At 39.7% G+C, this 19590-nt stretch overlaps 1 protein-coding gene across 1 annotated transcript; it reads left to right on the top strand.

Moving 5' to 3' along the window:
* Nucleotides 1-9462: 9462 nt before the first annotated feature.
* tal2 (T-cell acute lymphocytic leukemia 2) lies at nucleotides 9463-12216 on the top strand. The gene is made up of 2 exons (XM_057831891.1): nucleotides 9463-9618; nucleotides 11109-12216. Exon 2 carries the CDS (start codon nucleotides 11138-11140, stop codon nucleotides 11492-11494), a length of 357 nt encoding a protein of 118 aa, XP_057687874.1. The 5' UTR covers nucleotides 9463-9618; nucleotides 11109-11137; the 3' UTR covers nucleotides 11495-12216.
* The last annotated feature ends 7374 nt before the right edge of the window (nucleotides 12217-19590 follow it).

Here is a 19590-nt window from a genome sequence, read left to right as displayed (position 1 = left end):
ACATGGAGCTATATTACTGTCTGTCATTGTGTTGTACATGTACAAATATACTATACTTATCTCATCATGAGATAACACACTTACTCATGGCGTTATGCAATTTGTGTCCAAAGTTGGCAGGGCAAAAGTGGCAGAATCGCCGGTAGCCATGGTTGTTGTTTTTCTTGTTGTTAAGATGGCGCACTCTTCTGTGTGGAAGCGGAAATGCAGAGGAAACTACGACAGCTTTGATGAACCAAAATGGTTCCGTTTTGAAAATTGAAAGTACTGATTTGAAAGTTTTTAACATCATTTTAACCAGAAAAGCCTGTTTCGGTTCCAAATCGATTAACCTAACACCCTGAGCTCAGGTTGCCCCAAAATGTCACAAAATAAGGGATCAATGTATTCTGTTGTGTGTACATATCATTGACCAAATATGCGCTACAACACGCTCAAATTTTGTTCAGAATTAGATTCTTATCACTGGTTAGGATGCCGTACTTTTCATTCATTTGCCCAGCTTCACAGTCCTTTTAGCAGCGCGGACTGTGCTGCGTCTCCAGAGTTGAGAGTACATTGTTTCACGACAGCGAAACGAGACGAGTCATTGGCTAAAGGCTGGGTATATCCCACCCATTGGACGCTGTGCGTCTCTGGGGGTCTATGGGCAATGGGCGTGGCTCGACAAGCCAGGACTCTGTGGTTCTGTGCATGATGATTGGATGATCTCAGGGCCAGCCCAGCCTATACGCAGACTATGCAGCTGCTTAGGGCCCCTGACCACTAGGGGGCCCCCAATCTGGCAATTGTTTAATTTATATTCTATTTTGTTTACTACAGTTTGCTTTATTTGACTTTTGTGAGTTTTGATACTTGAGTACAAGCTTAAAAAAATAAAAGTTCTTCCTTAACTTCTTTCTCTCTTCTTTTAGAAAAAGGTTTGACGCTATCTACTGTAAGTACTGGCAATCATTTGAGGTGCGAAGTTTGATGTATGCAGTGCAACAAAATCTGATTAATATACCAAATATGGACGTATGGTTTGGATTGCATGTATGGGTTTCACAGTACACTGTGACGAAATGGTGGGCCAAAAATATGGGCCGCTTTGCATTATTTTGCTTAGGGCCCCCAAATGGCCTGGGCCGGCCCTAGATGATCTGTCTGAGCCTGAATCCCTTTTTGATTGACAGCGAAATGTCAGTGATCTTGTATAAACATCCAGGGGAATTATTTTTTAATTTTCATTTTGTCATTCTGAGTTGAATCAGAGACTTTCAAAACCATCCCAGTGACACTTGCTTTGTTAAAAACGACTGGTGAAAATGGAGCTTATTTCAGGTGGGTTTTTTTTCTATTGTAGCTGCTTGCGTTTGGAGACTTGACTTCTCGCACTCTCGTTTCTTTCCCTACCAAGCAGCGAGTGCCGCTGAGCTCCTCCGCCGTTACAAAGCACTCACAGGCGGAAACTCTTTGAGCTCCCCTCATTGAAGACCAGCATCCGCCACTGATGTAGTGTCAATGTCAACTGCTCCCTCCTAAAAGCAGAGAAACCAGACCCAGTGGCCAATATCCAGTACTGCAGGACTTTTCAAACATTAGTAGGACTTTATTTTGTAAGGCAGGATGTTGGGCCTCAGTCACTTTCTCTTGATTTTACGGCATTTTAAGTCACTCCCTGCTGACCTTTGGCCATTCCCAAACTCGATATGGGCCCCAACAACACTTGAATCTTTTGTTGTTGTTTTTTTTTTTATTATTATTGTTTGTGTTTAAATAAACTGTCCTATAAAGAATTAAAGGCTTCATTTAATTTTTTTTTCTTTTTTTTTAGATTTCGGGGGACCACAATCACCCACTGCCCACCTCTCCCAGTTGAAATCGATTGGACGCCTATCGCCGAAAATGGCAGGCAATGAGCTAAACTCTTAAATGCACACCAATATTCGACACATTGCAAAAGTGTATTTAATGACAAGCTCGCAGTAAGAAAATTGTTTTTCATGAAACTATATTTTTTGTGCAATGAAACAATAAAAAGCTGAGTGTGTAAAACACATTCAAGTGCAGAGCCCAACAATCCCCTTATCGCCTCCAAAGCATGTGGAGAGAAAACGCTTATCTTCAGCAGCCAGCAGAGTCAAGCGGCTCCCTGAGGAATGATCCACAGTAGCACCCCCCAGCAAACCCAAGTCCTCCAGACAAAGAGACCCCCCGGGGATTTGGACTGGGAGCGCCCGGACGGGCTCATCCCACACTGACTGCCCGGCATCAATAACCCACTAACGAGCCAGTGACGCACAAAAAAAGACAGAGCCAATGTTGTTTAATGACGCGGGGAGGGGGCGGGGCGCCTGTCCGAAGAGTTGCGTAGCTAAACGGCGGTGGGAAAGGGGCCGCCTGTGGAAAGGTCACCTTCTTATCGGCCATCGCGGATCGCCAGGCACTTAAAGTGTCCGGCGGCATACATCAAACGCAGGTGACGATGGGATAAAATGCACTGAAACACTGCCTTGAGATACGAGTGAAAAGACAAGTTTACTCAGCAGCGGACATAAATTTAACGCAATCAAACAAGATCATTGACTGCGTTTTAAGTTTAGAAACGCTATCGCTAGGCCTGTAAAAAAATACAGCAAAGTACTGTAATCTAGCAACATTCATTCATTCATTTTCCGTTGTGCGTATCCTCACGAGGGTAATGGGTTGCTGTAACCTATCCCAGTTATCTATGGGCAGGTGGCAGGGTACACCCTGAACTCAGCCAATCACAGGGCAACATAAGATATCTTAAGGCAATCATAAATGTTTCTTTTAGCATATTACAGAACATTTTTTTTAATACTTCTATTTTTTTCAATGGTAAAGATTTTCCATCAAAATGAAATAGTTTTGGGGCAAAATACATTACCGTACTGTGAAATGGCAACGGCAAAATACATCAAAACAAAAAAATATTCTAAAATGTTGAATGATACTTTTTTAAAAGTATTTTTTAACTGTCATTTTTATTCTTATTTACCATGAAACATAGTCTAAGCATGAAAATAAGTACATTTTAAAACAAAATATTTTAATGTTTAAAAAGTCTTGGAAAATACAGAAAAATACGGTAAAATTGCAATCTAAAATACCTTAAAATGATTTTTTTCGCATACTAAATATATTGAATAACCAATTTTGTGTGCGTTTTATTTCTTTATATGATCAAACAAAATTTAAAATAAAAAAGTCCAGAAACTCAATTTTACAGTATTAATCGGGCAAAATACAGTTTGGATTTGTTTTAAGTAAAATTTACAGTATTAAATCTGTTGGTTAGCCATATTTTTTCTGTTTGTAACTGAAAATCATGGTAGAAAACATTTTTTTAACACTGTGCTTTTGTTAAAAATAAAACTATGAAGCTTTTAAAGTTGGTTTGTGCAAAAACAGAATTTTTAGCCTCATTTGTTGTTTTTAACTCATTAGTGGCCATTGACAGCAGTAGACGTTCTATCCATTTTGAAAAGGGAGTCAAAACTGGACGTCTATTGCCGTTGATGCCACTGAAACTTGAGCATTAAAATCAAAACAAATTTATGTATATAGCCCATTACAAAAACCTCAAAGGTCCTCAAAGTGCTTTACGATATCATTCCATCGCCCTCTATGGCAACCATTGAGTTGAAAATCCTGCCTTGACAAAGATGGACTTTGCGGAGGTCAGCCATGTTGGATGTGGCATTTTATGTGTTCGGAAAAGCCCGATAAAATCCAAACTCATTCATTAATCTCATGAGTTTTGGCAACCTGTTCTAAAATATCATCCGAATGGACATAACCAAAAGCCGTTAAAAAATATTTTTAAAGTTTAGCTGCGGGAAGGTCAGCGTGATGGTGCAGGGCCTGCAGGTGCAGCCTCTTGGCCACGAGGGCGCCGCCCATGAATGGTTGATTCCCCAAAACGGGCTCGAGGGGGCTAATCTCGGCTCCCCTAATCGGATTATGCAAATTCCTACTCCACACGGAGAGGGCTATACGTCTTTCAAACGACTCTTGAAGGGTGTAAAAATCCCCCCCAAAAACAGTAACAATTGCTTAAAGCGGGGCTGTTTTTTTAGGAAGCGTGGACAAGCGTTTCCTGGCTAATTTATGTGCGGGTCTGGACATGATTACCACAACGATGTACAAAACACATATTGTTCTTCTGTCAATCTGGATGTGCTACTTTTACCTTTTTGGGTTACATGAAAACAAGGCCCCGTTAAACGCCGTAATGCTCTAAGTGGCAGTGGGTTGGGCAACGTGTCTGCTGCAGTTGGATCAGAAAGTGCGACGTCTCAGTTACGGATACGTCAGTTTTTTCACACGCCGCCACAAAAAGGAAGACTGAAAACAAAACATTGGATTGCATGACAATTTGTGGAAATGTGCTTGATTGATGGAGCTAGACGTCAAATCCATTTTGTTCACAGCCATTTGAAAAATCAACTTCAGAGTATTACTTGGGGCTGTTAACAGTGTGTATTTTTGTTTTTATTCATTTTAATTGTATTCAGTTGATTGCACCCACAGGTTCCCACCCCCAATAATGTTTTTAAAGATTCATCTCCATTTATATTGATTCATTTCAAAATCAATTTTTTTTTTTTTTGTATGCCTTATTTATTTAACAATGTTGGTCCTCAGTAACCCAAAATTAACAGTAAGTGACCCGTAAATTCCCCAAAATCAACAGGAAGTAAACTGTAAATGCCCCAAAATCAACAGGAAGTGACCCGTAAATGCCCCAGAAAAGAAAAAGGAAGTGACTGAAAATCAACAGGAAATAGATGTGAAATGCCCCGAAATGAACTCATTTCCTGGCATTGGCTGCCACTGATTAACAAACTCATTCCGATTCACAGCAGTTTGATTAAAATAGCTTGTTTTTCTGTTTTCGTTTGGTTTTCCCCAGATCATTTCCTGCCCAGTAAACCAAAATCAACAGGAAGTGATCCACAAATGCCCCCAAATCAAGAGGAAAGGACCCAGAAATGCCACCAAATGAACATGAAGTGACGAAAAATCAATATATTGTAGAATTTCTTGACCAAAGTATCGATAATTGTTGTCGCCATATTGCGAGATCATCTTTATTGTGAGACTAGTATTGCAAATTGGGTCGTATCATAAGGTACTCAGAGGTTCCCAGTCCTAGTAAGGTATTAAATGCAGTATTTTATAGAGCTGTCCCAATCAGATCACATAGTCTCTCACTCTCCCTCCTGCCGCTTTTCCTGGTCAGGCAGTGCTCTGGAGTTGTTTATTAAAGTTAACGATGATTGACAGGCGTTAAGATTTGATCTTGCCAGTGATGCCGGGAAGACAAAACTTCAAAGCGCCACATGCGTCAGTCATAGTTTACCTACAGTTGCTGTGGCAACTCGTTGTGTGTGAGTGAGCAGCTTGAGCGGAATTGAGTGGATTCACTCAATGAAGCATTTAATAAAGGCAAGCATTTTTCTCCTAATTCGGTGGGACAGTAACATGTTTAAAACATCATAATAACTGTATTATATTTGAAGTGCTTGAAAACAATTTATTTATATATATATATATATATATATACAGTGGTACCTCTACATACGAAGTTAATTCGTTCCAGGACATTGTAAGTCGAAATGGTCATATGTCGAGCAAGATTTTCCCATTAGAATACATTATAATTCCATTAATTTGTTCCGCAGCCCAAAAACCTACAGCAAATCCCTAATAAATACTGCTGTTGCTATTGCAAATGGCAATTACAAAGAGCAAAGCAAATGCATTATGAATAAAAATCAGAATAATACTATAATAATAGTATTAATAATAATAATACCTGCAATAATGTAACAAATCGGGGTCTACTGTGGCAATCGTATTTTGTGTAGTGTACCTGAACGCACCGCGGGGCTGACGGCAGAGTGAGAGAGTGCAGTTGAGATATTCCTTTCACTTTTAAAGTCCTATTGTTCTGGGCTGTTGGCGTGTTTTTTTGCACAAGTTCTGAAATTAATGATTAAAAACCTGACAAAGCTGGCGATCTGTTTGGCGATGGTTGTCACCTTTACTTATAAAAACTGGCAAACAGAGGTCGGAAGAGTATTGTCAAGCAGTTCACGGACACGCACCCCACGCTCATATTATTCCATTGGTAAGCCTCACATTTTTTCTTTTTTCATCACCTGCGTTAACATTCTTGGAACCAATGTTGATTTCCTTCACAAGGAAATCCGCCGTGTGTGCGTCTTGCGGGAAAACAATAAAATTGCGACCCTATTATAAATCGTCGTATTTCGAGCATTTCGTCAGATGTACAAACAAATGACGAGTCAAATTTTAAATCGGATGTCGAAAAGATCGTATGTCGAAGCGATCGTATGTCGAGGTTAGGGATGGGAATCGAAATCCGATTCCAATTCGGAACCGGTTCCGACTGTTTCGAGGCCTCGACATCACAATGAAAAAGCCTTAACGATCCCTTTAACGATTCCTAAAGACGTGTATTGCGTCGTGACGTGTCTTGTTGTCCAGACGCATCAAACTAGCATGGCGCCAAGAACCACTCGGTCCAAAGTTTGACTACACTTCACCAGGAAAGAGTGTGAAAATGACAGGTTACGACGGGTAAGCACGAGCATTGCAGCCATAAACATAACAATGACAGCACGTAGGTTCAAACGCTCGAAAGTGTGTCTTCACTTCACGAGGAAAAATTACAACAAAGCGACTTGCAGTCATTGCAAGGTGGAGATTACTGCATAGGGAGGGAATACGACTGCGCTGTCCTCACAGAGAGGCTAAGGTTCAGTTCTAGCTATAGACCCTACCCACCGACGTCACAAAATCACGTGCTCGCTGTATGGTTCCGCCCACTTGTCCGTCATTTTGTGTCTGTATTATCAATGGTCTCAATTGATCGAGCAATTTGTAATGCATTTCATGGAAGACCCGGTGCTTTCGGATGCCGTAAACTCACTTGATGCGTTGCATAAAAGGCGTTATGTGGAAAAGCTTCAGTTTATCCATTCGCCAGATCCATATTTGATGCCTAAATCGATGTTTTTCGACCCGCTGTCTCCGCCGTATTTGCCTGACATCTGCTAGCTACCCTGAACTGTACAACTATCTTCTCCACACAAAATCAGCCTATTCTCACGAAAGTTTGAAAAACTTTAAGAGCTTGGAGGCTTATAAATACTTCGTTGCTGGTTGGGTGAAACAGGTCCTCGTCCACGAAAACTCGGCAGGAATCTATCTTGTGCTTGGAAAGGTGAGTTACGAAATTTTCAATTCAAAATCTTTTGTTCTTGCTAACATCCACTGTCAAGTCTAATGTATTTCATGTCGTTTGACAATGGAGTTAGGGCTTTTAATGTTTATATGGTTTAGCGATAGCACTCTCACTACATACATACGTGTATGTTGTCGGCGATTAGCCTAGCAATGATCTTAATTGTGGTTGTCAGCCCAAAACCCTCTAAATATATATTAAATGCATCTTACCAGATATAAAATGACTACTACATAATCTGTGGTAATCGTTTGGAGCCCAGTTTTCTCGTCGAATTGCAGCAGCCCATCTCGCTCTCTTCTCTCCGGGTCTCTCGGAATCCGGTAGAACTTCAAGTCTCTCCGTCTTCTCCGTCTATCTTCTCTGTTATTGCAACCGACCGCCACACACGCCTTCACCATTTTGATTATTAATGTTAACGAGCAGAAAAACACGTCGTAAATAGGAGGAATGTACGTAGCCGTAACAGGGAAACATGATGTGTTGACGGACAATTGGGCGGCACCAGTCAGGAGGAAGGAGTTGTGACGTCACGTGGGTAGGGTCTATACAGCTAGCTAAACTCCCAAATGACGATGTAGAAGACGTTGGTATAAGTTGCTGACTTTATTCAACCATCACTTGAAGAGTGAAACTAAGAATAGAAATGAAACAAATCAATTTCGTCCCCAATAACAAACAGGTTTGCATCAACATAAATCAGCGATGATTCGCTGCTAATAACAGTATGGTTAGCATTCGTTCGCTAGCATTAGCACATCGTTCAAACCACTACATAACTGGATTTAAGTGTCCGATCGCGAGTGGAAACACAACAACAACAACACAAAAGATGATACATACAGGCGTTGCCTCTGTAGATATTAACATTAACAAAGAAGTAGGCTCGTAGAAGTGTTTCCCTCTCACTTCGCTCGCTCACTCGCTTGGATGCGGGATTTCTTCGGGTGCCGAAACTGCGGCCCGCGGCCCAAATACGGCCCGCCTCCACATTTGGTCCGGCCATTTTGAATTTTTTTTTTTTCTCAATCGTGTTATTTATTTCCTGGCCTTTTTCCTTGAAGAATTCAGAGAGGGTTATTTGGTTATTATGTATTTAATTAATAGTGTTTTTATTATTAATTATTATTATTATTATTATATCATTATTTTTATTTTATTTACTTTCATTCCGTGAAGAATCCAGAAAGGGTTATTTGATTGTGGCTTTCTGAAAAACAATAATTTTTTACATTTATGCACTTCTGCAATCGTCACACTTTTTCTGTTACAAACTGACCCCGGCCCCTCATCAGAGAAGGGAAAAGTTATGTGGTCCTCACAGGAAAAAGTTTGGGGACCCCTGTTTTAACACATATTGCCAAAGGCAGAACAACAACCTATCTGCCAATATATACCAATATTTTTTATTTCTATTAGATAAATGTTTCAGTAAAATGTTACACATTCTTGTGTATTTGCCACTTATTGCCATAGTTAACATTGAGGCTTTGGGCCTCTTTTGATTTCGTTGTGAGTTTGTAAGGTTGTGAGTTCTGATTAAACAAACTCGATGCCAATCAAAACGTTTGTTCTTCTTTTTCCCCAAATTAGAATCGATAAGAGAATCGATAAAGAATCGAATCGTTAAGCAATATCGATAATGGAATCGGAATCGTAAAAATCCTATCAATTCCCATCCCTAGTCGAGGTACAACTGTATATAAATAAACTTTTTCTTTTTATTATACTTTTGGGGGGAAAAAAGTGAAAAAACATGTCATATGTATCTCTTTCCAAAGCTAAATCTGAATAAATACATTGAACACAAACACAAAAAAAATAAAGGGGTGGGGGCGCTACTCTGCAGTTTTACACTTATTTCGGCGGGTTCCGGTCCCCATTAACTGGGAAAAACGAAGGATCACTGTACTTATGCTAAATACAAAACCAACACAGATTAAAATACCTTTAAAATGAAAAGATGACTAAACAGTGAAATTCAACCTAAGCATGACACCAATGGGCCTCATGCTCATTATTTGCAGTGGGAAAAATGGCTATGAATTAATAATTGAATTTGGGGAGGGGAGTGAGAATGCTTGCTTGGGAGTGTTCACACAGTGATAAGTGGTCTGACTCCTCATTGTGTACCTAATAGATGGGCGGTGTGATGGGGTTAATAGGGGGCGTTGACGAGCGAGCTCATCGCCACTGCAATCTCCTCCTCCTCACCATCCACAATAAGCACGTCACACAAAAGCCCGCTATAAAAGGTGAGCCGCCACCATGCAGTACTAGTTCAGCCTTCCCAGCTCTCTGGCTCATGACCCGAACGGGACAACTTTGACTCCAAGGTAAGAATATTTTCATTTATAACATTTCATTTAAAACAACATCGGTCCGGGGAACTAGAGTGAGCTATGTACACGTTTGTCATTCTGCTGCTGTAACATCTGGTGCGGTGATGATTACTTATGAGTACTTGATGGACCCACATGGCGCTTTTACTCAGATTTCCAAATCTGAGGATTTTCAGTTTGGTGACCGTTGTATCCAGTACGCTCTTCGTTTTCACTTTCATCGGTGATATTTCAGTTTAAGGACATTAAAAATACCACAAATACCAAGAAAAAAAATAGAGGAAATCAATTAATCTTAGTATGAACAATATAAGTAGGTTTTAAGATTTAAAATAAACATTTTATATAAAAATAAAGCTGGACAAGTTAACTCACATATTAACATATTTTACCCACACATGACCTTATTCCCAATGAGTTAATGTAACTCAATATTTCTTTACTAAGGCAGTACATTAAAAAACTGTAAAATACTACTTTTAAATTATGGGATTGTATGACAGTGCGGTTATTCTCGGGCTATTAAAATGTGTAATTATTGTATTTAAATTAAAATACATTTCTACTGGCTTTTTCAATAAAATTGTGCTAAATACAATTTATGAATTTATTACTGGATTGTGTGCATGACAATGTGATTAATCACAGTTCACATCATGCAATTAATCACAATTAAAATGTATGATTATTGCCTAACCCTAATAAATAAGTATAGAAATATATTTTTTTGTAAAAACAAAAAAAATATCCTAAATGTAAAATTTTTTGGATATAAACTAAAATATGATTCGTCAAGAGCAGGAGTAATTCTTCAAATAATTTTTCAATGGCATTAAAACACCCTAAATCATTGATGACAGTTTAAAGAGATTGGCTGCCTATCAGTCTATAAGTTCATCGTTGCAGAATTACACAAGACCTCAGGTCCAGATGGTACGCCTGTTCAGTTCTTGTTGTCTGTCAATGGCTATCAACGTTAATTTCTGAATTAGCATTGAAGCTGTTACAACAGTAGGAGATTTTTTGAAGTGTTTCCTTAGTTTCACTGCCTACGTTACCATGAACAAAATTTCTTTAACCGATCAGAGTTCGGAGTTGAAATTATGATCATATGCACCGTTTTCATAAACACTTGGCTATTCATGAATCACACTTTCGGTCCGAACAAATTATTTTGACATGCACCGATTAAAAACCCGAGTTTTACATGCTCTGCTTCTATTAGCTTCCTGGAATGACAGAAACGCGTACACTGACGTCACAGACATGCGCGGTTTTCACGCGCACCGAATTATAAATGGAAATAAACCAACCCTCTCATTTTGGACAAAATTTTGATTGGAATGGGCTTAATCGGGTCAGAACATTCGGAATGGGGTGTGTATATAAAGCCTTTTCTATTCAATATTGTACATAGTAGTACTGCAAAGTTACTGTGTGTTCAATGTAAAAACAATTACTAACACTGTCAATTGCCATCACAGGAAGCCAAGGTTTACCAGTCTCCTCTGCCATGACCCGGAAGGTGTTCACCAACACGCGCGAGCGGTGGCGCCAGCACAATGTCAACAGCGCCTTCTCGGAACTGCGCAAACTCATCCCAACACACCCGCCCGAGAAGAAACTGAGCAAAAACGAGATCCTGCGGCTAGCCATGCGCTACATCGAATTCCTGGCTCGCCTCCTGGAGAGTCAGGGCGGTGCCACTGCTGGGCGGTCCGCTCACCCGCATGCCCCCGCTGCCCTCCTCACGCTCCTACGTGGGAATATGGAACAGCTGCGCTCGCCGTCACGCCCTTGGACGCCGGCCAGCGACACCGAAGCGCCGTCCTCACCCGGGTCTAGCTGCGGCGGCTCTGAGCCCTGGTAGAACCATCAAACTGACTTTTTTTGAGGACTGCACATTAGCAGCGTTGTGTTTGTATCGTGCATGGATGTTTTACTCGTCCTGTTAGGTGTTGTCTACATTAAAAAAAAGTGGCTGTCGTATCTGTGATGGCCTCTGAAAGCACTTTTAAATACTTTTGTGTGGCCGGATTTTGCGGTCATGTACTTTTCTTTCAAAAGTGTGGACTCATATCTGTACAGTTTGCATCTCATCTCGCCAAAGACCAAGTCATGTTTTCTGATTGTTTACTGTGAAGCTAATTAGAACGATTAGCATCTGATACCTCTTTTTTGTAAGATATTTTTGTTCCCGCTTGTGAAAAATGTTATTTATTTGAAATATTTATTGAATAAAATGTTTTTTAATGAATATTTTTGTGTTCTTAGAATGAATATGCTTACAGAAAAGTATAACAATTTCAAGGGCACTCACTTAAATTACCCCGGATTAAACGGTGGATGCATGGATGGAAGGATGGATGGATGGATGGATCTGATTGGCTGCTATTGACGGCGCTACATCTTCAATCCAATTTGACTGGGGGGCTGGCCCTCCCAGTCAAACTGGCAGTGAAACATGATCATTCAATGCCAGCCATCCCAGTTCAAATTGATTTGGTGTTCACCACTTGTAATGGCAGTGAATGACTTAAAAAAATAAACAGAGAAAAAGAAATTCAGCTTCAGCGTTGTTGGGGCCCATAACCAGAGTATTTCTATTTTTTTTTCCTCTTAATTTTGTTTTTACAAAATATTAACATCTTATTATTTTATATTACATTATATACTGTATATATTTTTAAAACTAACACAGTGGTACCTCTACTTACGAATGTCTCTACATACAGCATTTTCAGGTTAAGACACACCTCAACGGGAAAATATTGACTCTTGTTACAAAAGAAATTTCAGGATACGAACGGCAAAAATACAGTATGGCTTGTACTCTCAGCTCCCAGATTTTACTGAATGTAACATACTTATAGCTGGTCTGCCATTGGCTTTTGCCTGGCATTCCTGGCATCGAAGTGGCTAGGAGGGACCTCTACTGTATATGTATGTGTGTATCCCATCTTCATCTTCATTCACCCCTCGTGTTCCGACAGATTTACATGAGTGTATCAACTTATATTCTTTATTGTAGGTTTTTACATTATGCACAACTTTGATTTCATGTTTATTGCGCAATAATCTAATTATACCATGTATTTGTTACATGTTTTGATGCATTCTTATGCATTATAAAATATTTATGTCTCAATTTGGAACGGATTAGGACATTTACATGGAAAACACGTCTCTAATTACAAAATTTTTAGATTACAAAACTACTTCCAGAACCAGTTAAGTTTGTAAGTAGTGGGACCGCTGTATTGTATTATAATTGACATCCACATACAGTTGTGTTCAAAATTATTCAACGCCCAACTCCGTATAGTGTTATCGCAAGTCTGGCATTTTTAGCGGTCACAAACAGGTAAAATAAGTGTATACTTAGGCGCATTGAATACTCAAGACGTTTGGGATTCAAATAAAAAGATGAGTATGACATTAAAGTTCAGAATTCCTGCTTTTATTTCGTGGTTTGTAAATCAAAATGTGTCCAACCAACCAGGAAAGATGACATTTTCTTTGAGCTAATCTGTGAAACATGATGGAGTTAGTGTCATGGTTTGGGCTTGCATGGCTGCTTCTGAAACAGGCTCACTAGTCTTTCTTTATGATGTAATGCATTATGGGAGCAGCAGAATGAATTCTGATGTCTACAAAAATGCATCCATACCTAACTAATCCGAAGAAGATTAATAATGCAAAAAGAAAATAACCCAAAGTACACTGCCAACACAACAAAGGATTTCATCAGAGGGTAAAAGTGGTAGGTATTGGATTAGCCAAGTTAATCACCAGACCTTAACCCAATAGAACATGTATTTTAATTCCTTCAGAGGAGACTGAAGGAAGAAACCCTCAGAAAACTAACAAGAACTGAAATAGAACTGAAATGCAGCAACCTGGTGAAGTCAATGGCTGACAGGCTCCATGCAGTTATTGCAAGTAAGGATTTTTGCCATCAAATATTAATTATTTACTTTAATTTAATAATGTCTGTGCATATACTTTCACTCACTTGAAAAGTGGGTGGGTTCAAAGAAAATGTCATCTTTCTTGGGTTGTTTAACACATCTTGATCTATTCAGTATACAACAAAAACAAAGCATTGGACTTGCCGTTCCAATTTTTTGGAGGTGAATGTATATTTCAATTCAGACATCAAGTGGTTAAGCAACAGTCTTCCACATGTGGGTAATTTATACCTCCGTATTCGATAGCAGAATCCCAATTGTTCTGTCCAGGGAACTAGTTAGTTTTTTTAATTCTGTTTGAAATTCAGAGAATTTCCTCATAGCATGTTGTTGTTCACTGATGTCTGCCTATTATGTTATGATTGGAAAAAAATACCATTGAAGAGTTTTAACTTTGAGTTGATATCTTTGGTATTATTACTTGGAACATGTTTTCCGGTGTATATTATCATATAAGTACAACTACAATTAAGATGAATACTGCACATTAGCCGGTGTATTGATTTGGCACTAAGCTTAAGTCAAACATACGGGCTGCCTTCTTTTTGTTTGTGTTCAACAAAGCTGTGGCCGGATGGACACAAAGCTGATCGGCACTGACCACGGGCCTGAAGGGAGGCAGCTTAACTTGTGACCCTGAAAGTCAAGCACTGTCCAGTTGGTCAAACGTGCGGAAGGACAGCCAATTCGAATGCCTCTGTGGCCCCTCGGCTACCGAGCATTTAACCCGCTAGTGACCCTTACACATGGTCATCGGAGGGTTCCCTGTACTGCTCAAGTCCTTTCCCCATCCCCCCCGCAAAAAATACAAAAAAACTAATGGAAATAAGTAACTGGAATTCCTCTTCTGTCTAGAATCCGTTTCTCATTTAGACCAGTTGGCTCAAAGTACTGGTCTTGGAATTCCCTCAAAATAGCTACTTTGAAACACAATGTCTGCGTCAAAATTAAATGAAAGTCTTTGAGGCTTTTTGGGTGTCCCGTTAAATAGTCCAGCAGATTGCAAATATGCATTTTCCATGCATACAGTTAGGCCTGTCGCGATAGCAAATTTTAGTGGGCGATAAATTCTCTCATAAATTATTGCGATATGCTATGTTATTGCGCCCCCCACCCCCCAATTGTTTTTTAACCAATTTACAATAACACAGTAAGAATACAGTATATATTAATAATACTAAGTAATATTATGTACACCCATTTAAACGCAATAAACGTTTACTCAATATCAATACCGCACAGAAACACAGAATAAATAAAATGTCTTTTTCAGGAATAAAATTGCACTTCAATAACTTAAGCATTTAAGCACAATAGTATAAAGTTGTAGTAACACAAACAATTGCACTTCAACAACAAGAGAAAAATACATTAATTAAGTAGCAATAACAAAAAATTGGCTTCACTAAGGCTAGGTTCCTACTGCAGGTCTTAATGCACAAATCCGATTTTTTTGTCATGTCTGTTTTTTGGCGTGCCCGTTCAGACTGCCTTTGTGCAGGGAGCTCGTTCAAGTATCATGCATGCGCACGAATTCGCAGTCAGAGAGTCAGCAAAGTGACCCGCATGCGCAGAAGCATCAAAATAAATTACACATGCTAGCTGTACGTCATTCCAGGGTGATCATATTTTGATTTCCAAAAAGATGACACAAATAACAGACATTAATAATCCCCGTTTACTCCTTTATTCAAAGTTTATATGGACTGATAGAATGCATACACGCACGCATATAAGCCTTGACTTGAGTGCGTGACATGACGTGAGTGTGCCAATTTGCCCCGTCACGGCCATGTAAGCAATACTGAAATATTCCTCATTCGGCGCATGGAATGAAAATCGAAAATTGTCAGGCTTATCCTTTTCTTCATTTATTTTTTTATGACTTTGGTCAAGTCCGTTTATTTTTTAATGACTTTGGTCAAGCCCGCTTCGTACATAAAAGCAGAGTTCAAGCTAGAAGCTAATGCACAGCTACATCGCTCCCGTCCCGCCTGCCGCTTTCGCTTTGCTGACGTCATTGCTGCATGAATTCCGATTCCAGATCGGAATTAGACCACATACGAAAGTGACCCCGATCGGAATTGAAATGGTCCACTTTTATGCGACTTGTCAAGTTCAGACCGTTCAGTTAATGTTTCACTTGAGTCGGAAAAACACAAAAAAAATCGGATTCGTGCATTAAGACCCGCAGTATGAACCTAGAAAGTGTCAAACAACATTAAACAGAGGTAAAACGGTCTCATTTCTTCAGAAATGTAGAGGACAACACTTTCCATGATTGAACGCCATTTTGCGGGATCTCGTTTGTATTTCTCAAATCAAGCAATTACCTCTGTAATTGTCGACTGCCGTGACGAGGAAGGCTCCGCTTGTTGCGATGCAGTTTTCTTACCAAGCAGTGAAAACTAAAGAGGGTGATAGTGTTTCAAATGAGCATGTAGATTTGTTGTGTTGGCCCTCTTTGTTGTAACAACCTCCAAACACATTTCGCTCATTGCTGTACTGTACACCGACAGTGCCCTCGGCCCCGCCTCTCCCCATTGAATGATGGTCACGCAAACTCAGATGTATAAAAACGAACATACCCAGAAGTCAATAAAACAGGGTGAATCCTCGTCACAGCATATAGACCAGGGGTGGGCAAACCGGTCCTCAAGGGCCACAGTGGGTCCTGGTCTTTGTTACAACTGATCCAGCACAGGCAGTTTAACAAATGAGAGGTCCGGGGAAACAAGAAGCACCTGACTGCAATGAACTGATTGCACTTGTAAGACACCAGATTGGTGAAACAGTGTCCTCTTGATGGGTTGCAATGAAAACCCGCACCCCCTGTGGCCCTTTGTGGAATAGTTTGCCCACCCCTGATATAGACCCTACTCACATGACGTCACAACCACGCCTCCGCGCCATATTGTCCGTCAGCTCGTCGGGTTTAAGCATTACCGCTACGTAAATTCCTCCTATTAAAGCGTGTTTTTCTGCTTGTTAACATTAATAATCAAAATGGTGAAGGTGTGTGTGGTGGTTGGTTGCAATAACAGAGAAGATAGATGGAGAGACTTGAAGTTCTACCGTATTCCGAGAGACCCGGAGAGGAGACCGAGATGGACTGCTGCAATTCGACGAGAAAACTGGGCACCAAACGATCACTACAGATTATGTAGTAGTCATTTTATATCTGGTAAGATGCATTTAATATATATTTAGAGGGTTTGGGGCTGACAACCACAATTAAGATCATTGCGAGGCTAATCGCCGACAACATACAGTTTCAAATTCAAGATGCTTATTTCTTCCACCATCATTATTTTTTGAATAATATTTAGCTGGTACCAAGTGAAAGAAGTTAAACAGGTGTGTCCAAACCTTTTGCAAAGGGGGCCAGATTTGGTGTGGTAAAAATGAGGGGGGCTACCTTGGCTGATTTACATAGAACAATATATTTAAACAAATTTTAGCAAGACCTTCTGTGTGTCACATTTGCTTTATTATTATTTTTAATTCATAATTTCAACAATCTCGTCTTTGTGGTGTTCTCTTTCGACACTCGGGCTCTTGCGAAATACTGCTGTTGTGAAATTAAACTAGCTTCAAGTTCCTATAATTTCTCGCTGCATATCTTCCCTGTAATGTTGTCGTACATGTCAGCGTGTCTCGTTCGGTGATATCATTATCGCGTCACATCGAACTCTTTGAAAACAGCGACTGTCTCTTTGCAAATGAGGCAGACACAGTTGTTGCGTGTTTTATTGAAGAAATAGTCCAATATCCACCTATCCTTGAAGCGTCGGCCATCGCAGTCAACTTTTTTTTTATTGACTGTCGCCATTTTAGAAAATTGGAAGTAAAGGGTCACACGGGGTAATGTTGCTTAGAGTGCTGCTCTTAAAGTTTTTCAAACTTTCGTGAGAATAGGCTGATTTTGTGTGGACAAGATAGTTGTAGATATCAGGGTAGCAGATGTCAGGCAGAGAGGGCGAAGACAGCGGGTCGAAAAATATCGATTTAGGCATCAAATATGGATCTGGCGAATGGATAGACTGAAGCTTTTCCACATAACGCCTTTTATGCAACGCATCCAATGGGTTTACAGCGTCTGAAAGCACCGGGGCTTCCATGAATTGCACTATAAATTGCACGACAAATTGAAACCATTGAGAATACGGATAAACGATGACGGACAATATGGCGGCCGGATACAGCGACACGTCATTCTGTGACGTTGGTGAGTAGGGTCTATTGAGCTGTTGGGAACAAGGAAGCCGAACTTTTAACAGCACATCCGCCGCGCATCTGCCGCACGCACGCAAGGCGATAAATTGCAGCGGGAAAATTACCGCCTTCATTTTCATTTACCGTGCGATAAATGGAATTATTGCATATCGCGACAGGCTTACATACAGTACATACATACAGTATATTTTTGACGCTTTGCCTGCCATTGACGGCAACAGAAGTCTAATTTGTTTGGATTGGGAGGGCTTGGCAGCGATTGAATGATCGCTGTCAGCCCTCCCAGTCCAAATAGATCCGCCATCCGTTATTGTTAATGGGTGCTTTCAACTCTTTTACAGGGCAAATTGTCATGTAAAAATTGTGTTATGGGCAATTGAAAAAACTTTTTTTTTAATCCTTTTTGGGGGTTTTTAAGTGTTAGGGTTTCAAAATAAATAATTTAAAAATAAAAAAAAGATTTAGTAAAATTAAAATGAATAGAAACATAAATATACTATGGCTATGGACCCCCATGACTCTAGTTGATTTTAAATTTGTTTTTATTTTGCTGTATTATGATTTTTGCCCTCTTTTACTAACTACCTCAACTCAATGTAAATAATATAAATATATCAGGACTGGCAGTGAAGGAGTTCAATTTTTTAGCTGTATTTTCCTTATACAAATAACCAAAATCTTCGTATTTGATGGCAATTTGGCCAAAAATGAATAGAGTACTATCATCCAATTTTGTTAGGAACATCTGAATAAATATTAAAAACTAGACAAGGTTTCAAATTTTAGGTATTGCACAACAGCAAAAAAGTTTGCAAATGGATACAAATGTTATTACAACAAAAATGTATTTACTAAAAACAAATTAACAAATGTAAAGCAAAAAAAAAAAAAAAAACATGAACGTATTAGCTGCCATTAACAGCAATAGACTTCCAATTCATTGGAACTTTTAAGGGCTTTTTCTTAGACTGTACATTAATTAGTCACTGTAACATTAAGCTGAATTTAAAAAAAAAAAACGGTTGAAATAATTTATTGCGTGGAGTGACGTTGTTTCAGGCGCTTCACAAAGGAGTCAGCTGTGAGTTTTCACAAGCCAGCCAGTGTGTCCAGCTGCCCTCTGCTCCCTTGAACAGGCCATTAGCACAGCTTTAATAGCTGTTTACTCTTGGGCTCAGTTGGCGTCACCCGCCTTTTATTTTGGTATAGGAGGGCCTCAGCAGACCACCGTCGAACAGGAGTTTACGACTGACAGTGCACGGGAGATCCAATGGAAGTGTGGTCTCCTTGATACGATCATTCAACAATGTGTTTATTGTTGGAGTTATTTTACACTACATAAGCAATTGTTCCTTACTGGAAAGTGCTAGAATCATTCGGACCACCAATTAGTTGGATTACATACATATGAACTCATTGACTGCCATTGATGGGGATACATTCAAATGATATCGGATCATATCAACATCGGTTTGGGGCCAAAATGCCTGTGCATATGTGAAATGGCAGTGCCCTATTGGCACTGCAATTGCACTTCAGCCAAAAAACTGATGTTTGCGCTATTTTGATTACAACAATATAGTTGTGCAAAACTTTTCCCATAACTTCTGTTGAAGTGATTCTCTTAGGCTAGGTGAAGACCGCAGGTCTTAATGCACGGATTCGATTTTTTTGTGTTTTTCAGACTCGAGTGAGGCATTAACTTGGCGGTCTAAACGTGACAAGTCGCATAGAAGTGGACCATTTCAAAATCCGATCT

The sequence above is a fragment of the Corythoichthys intestinalis genome, chromosome 3 (genome assembly GCF_030265065.1).
Source record: "Corythoichthys intestinalis isolate RoL2023-P3 chromosome 3, ASM3026506v1, whole genome shotgun sequence".
NCBI classification, from domain to species: domain Eukaryota; kingdom Metazoa; phylum Chordata; class Actinopteri; order Syngnathiformes; family Syngnathidae; genus Corythoichthys; species Corythoichthys intestinalis.
Note: the sequence above shows the minus strand (reverse complement) of the source record. Positions and strands in the feature narration are given on the sequence as shown.

Bases quoted from the DNA above. Each gene is read 5' to 3' on its own strand.
- tal2 (XM_057831891.1), top strand. From the start codon at position 11,138: ATGACCCGGAAGGTGTTCACCAACACGCGCGAGCGGTGGCGCCAGCAC.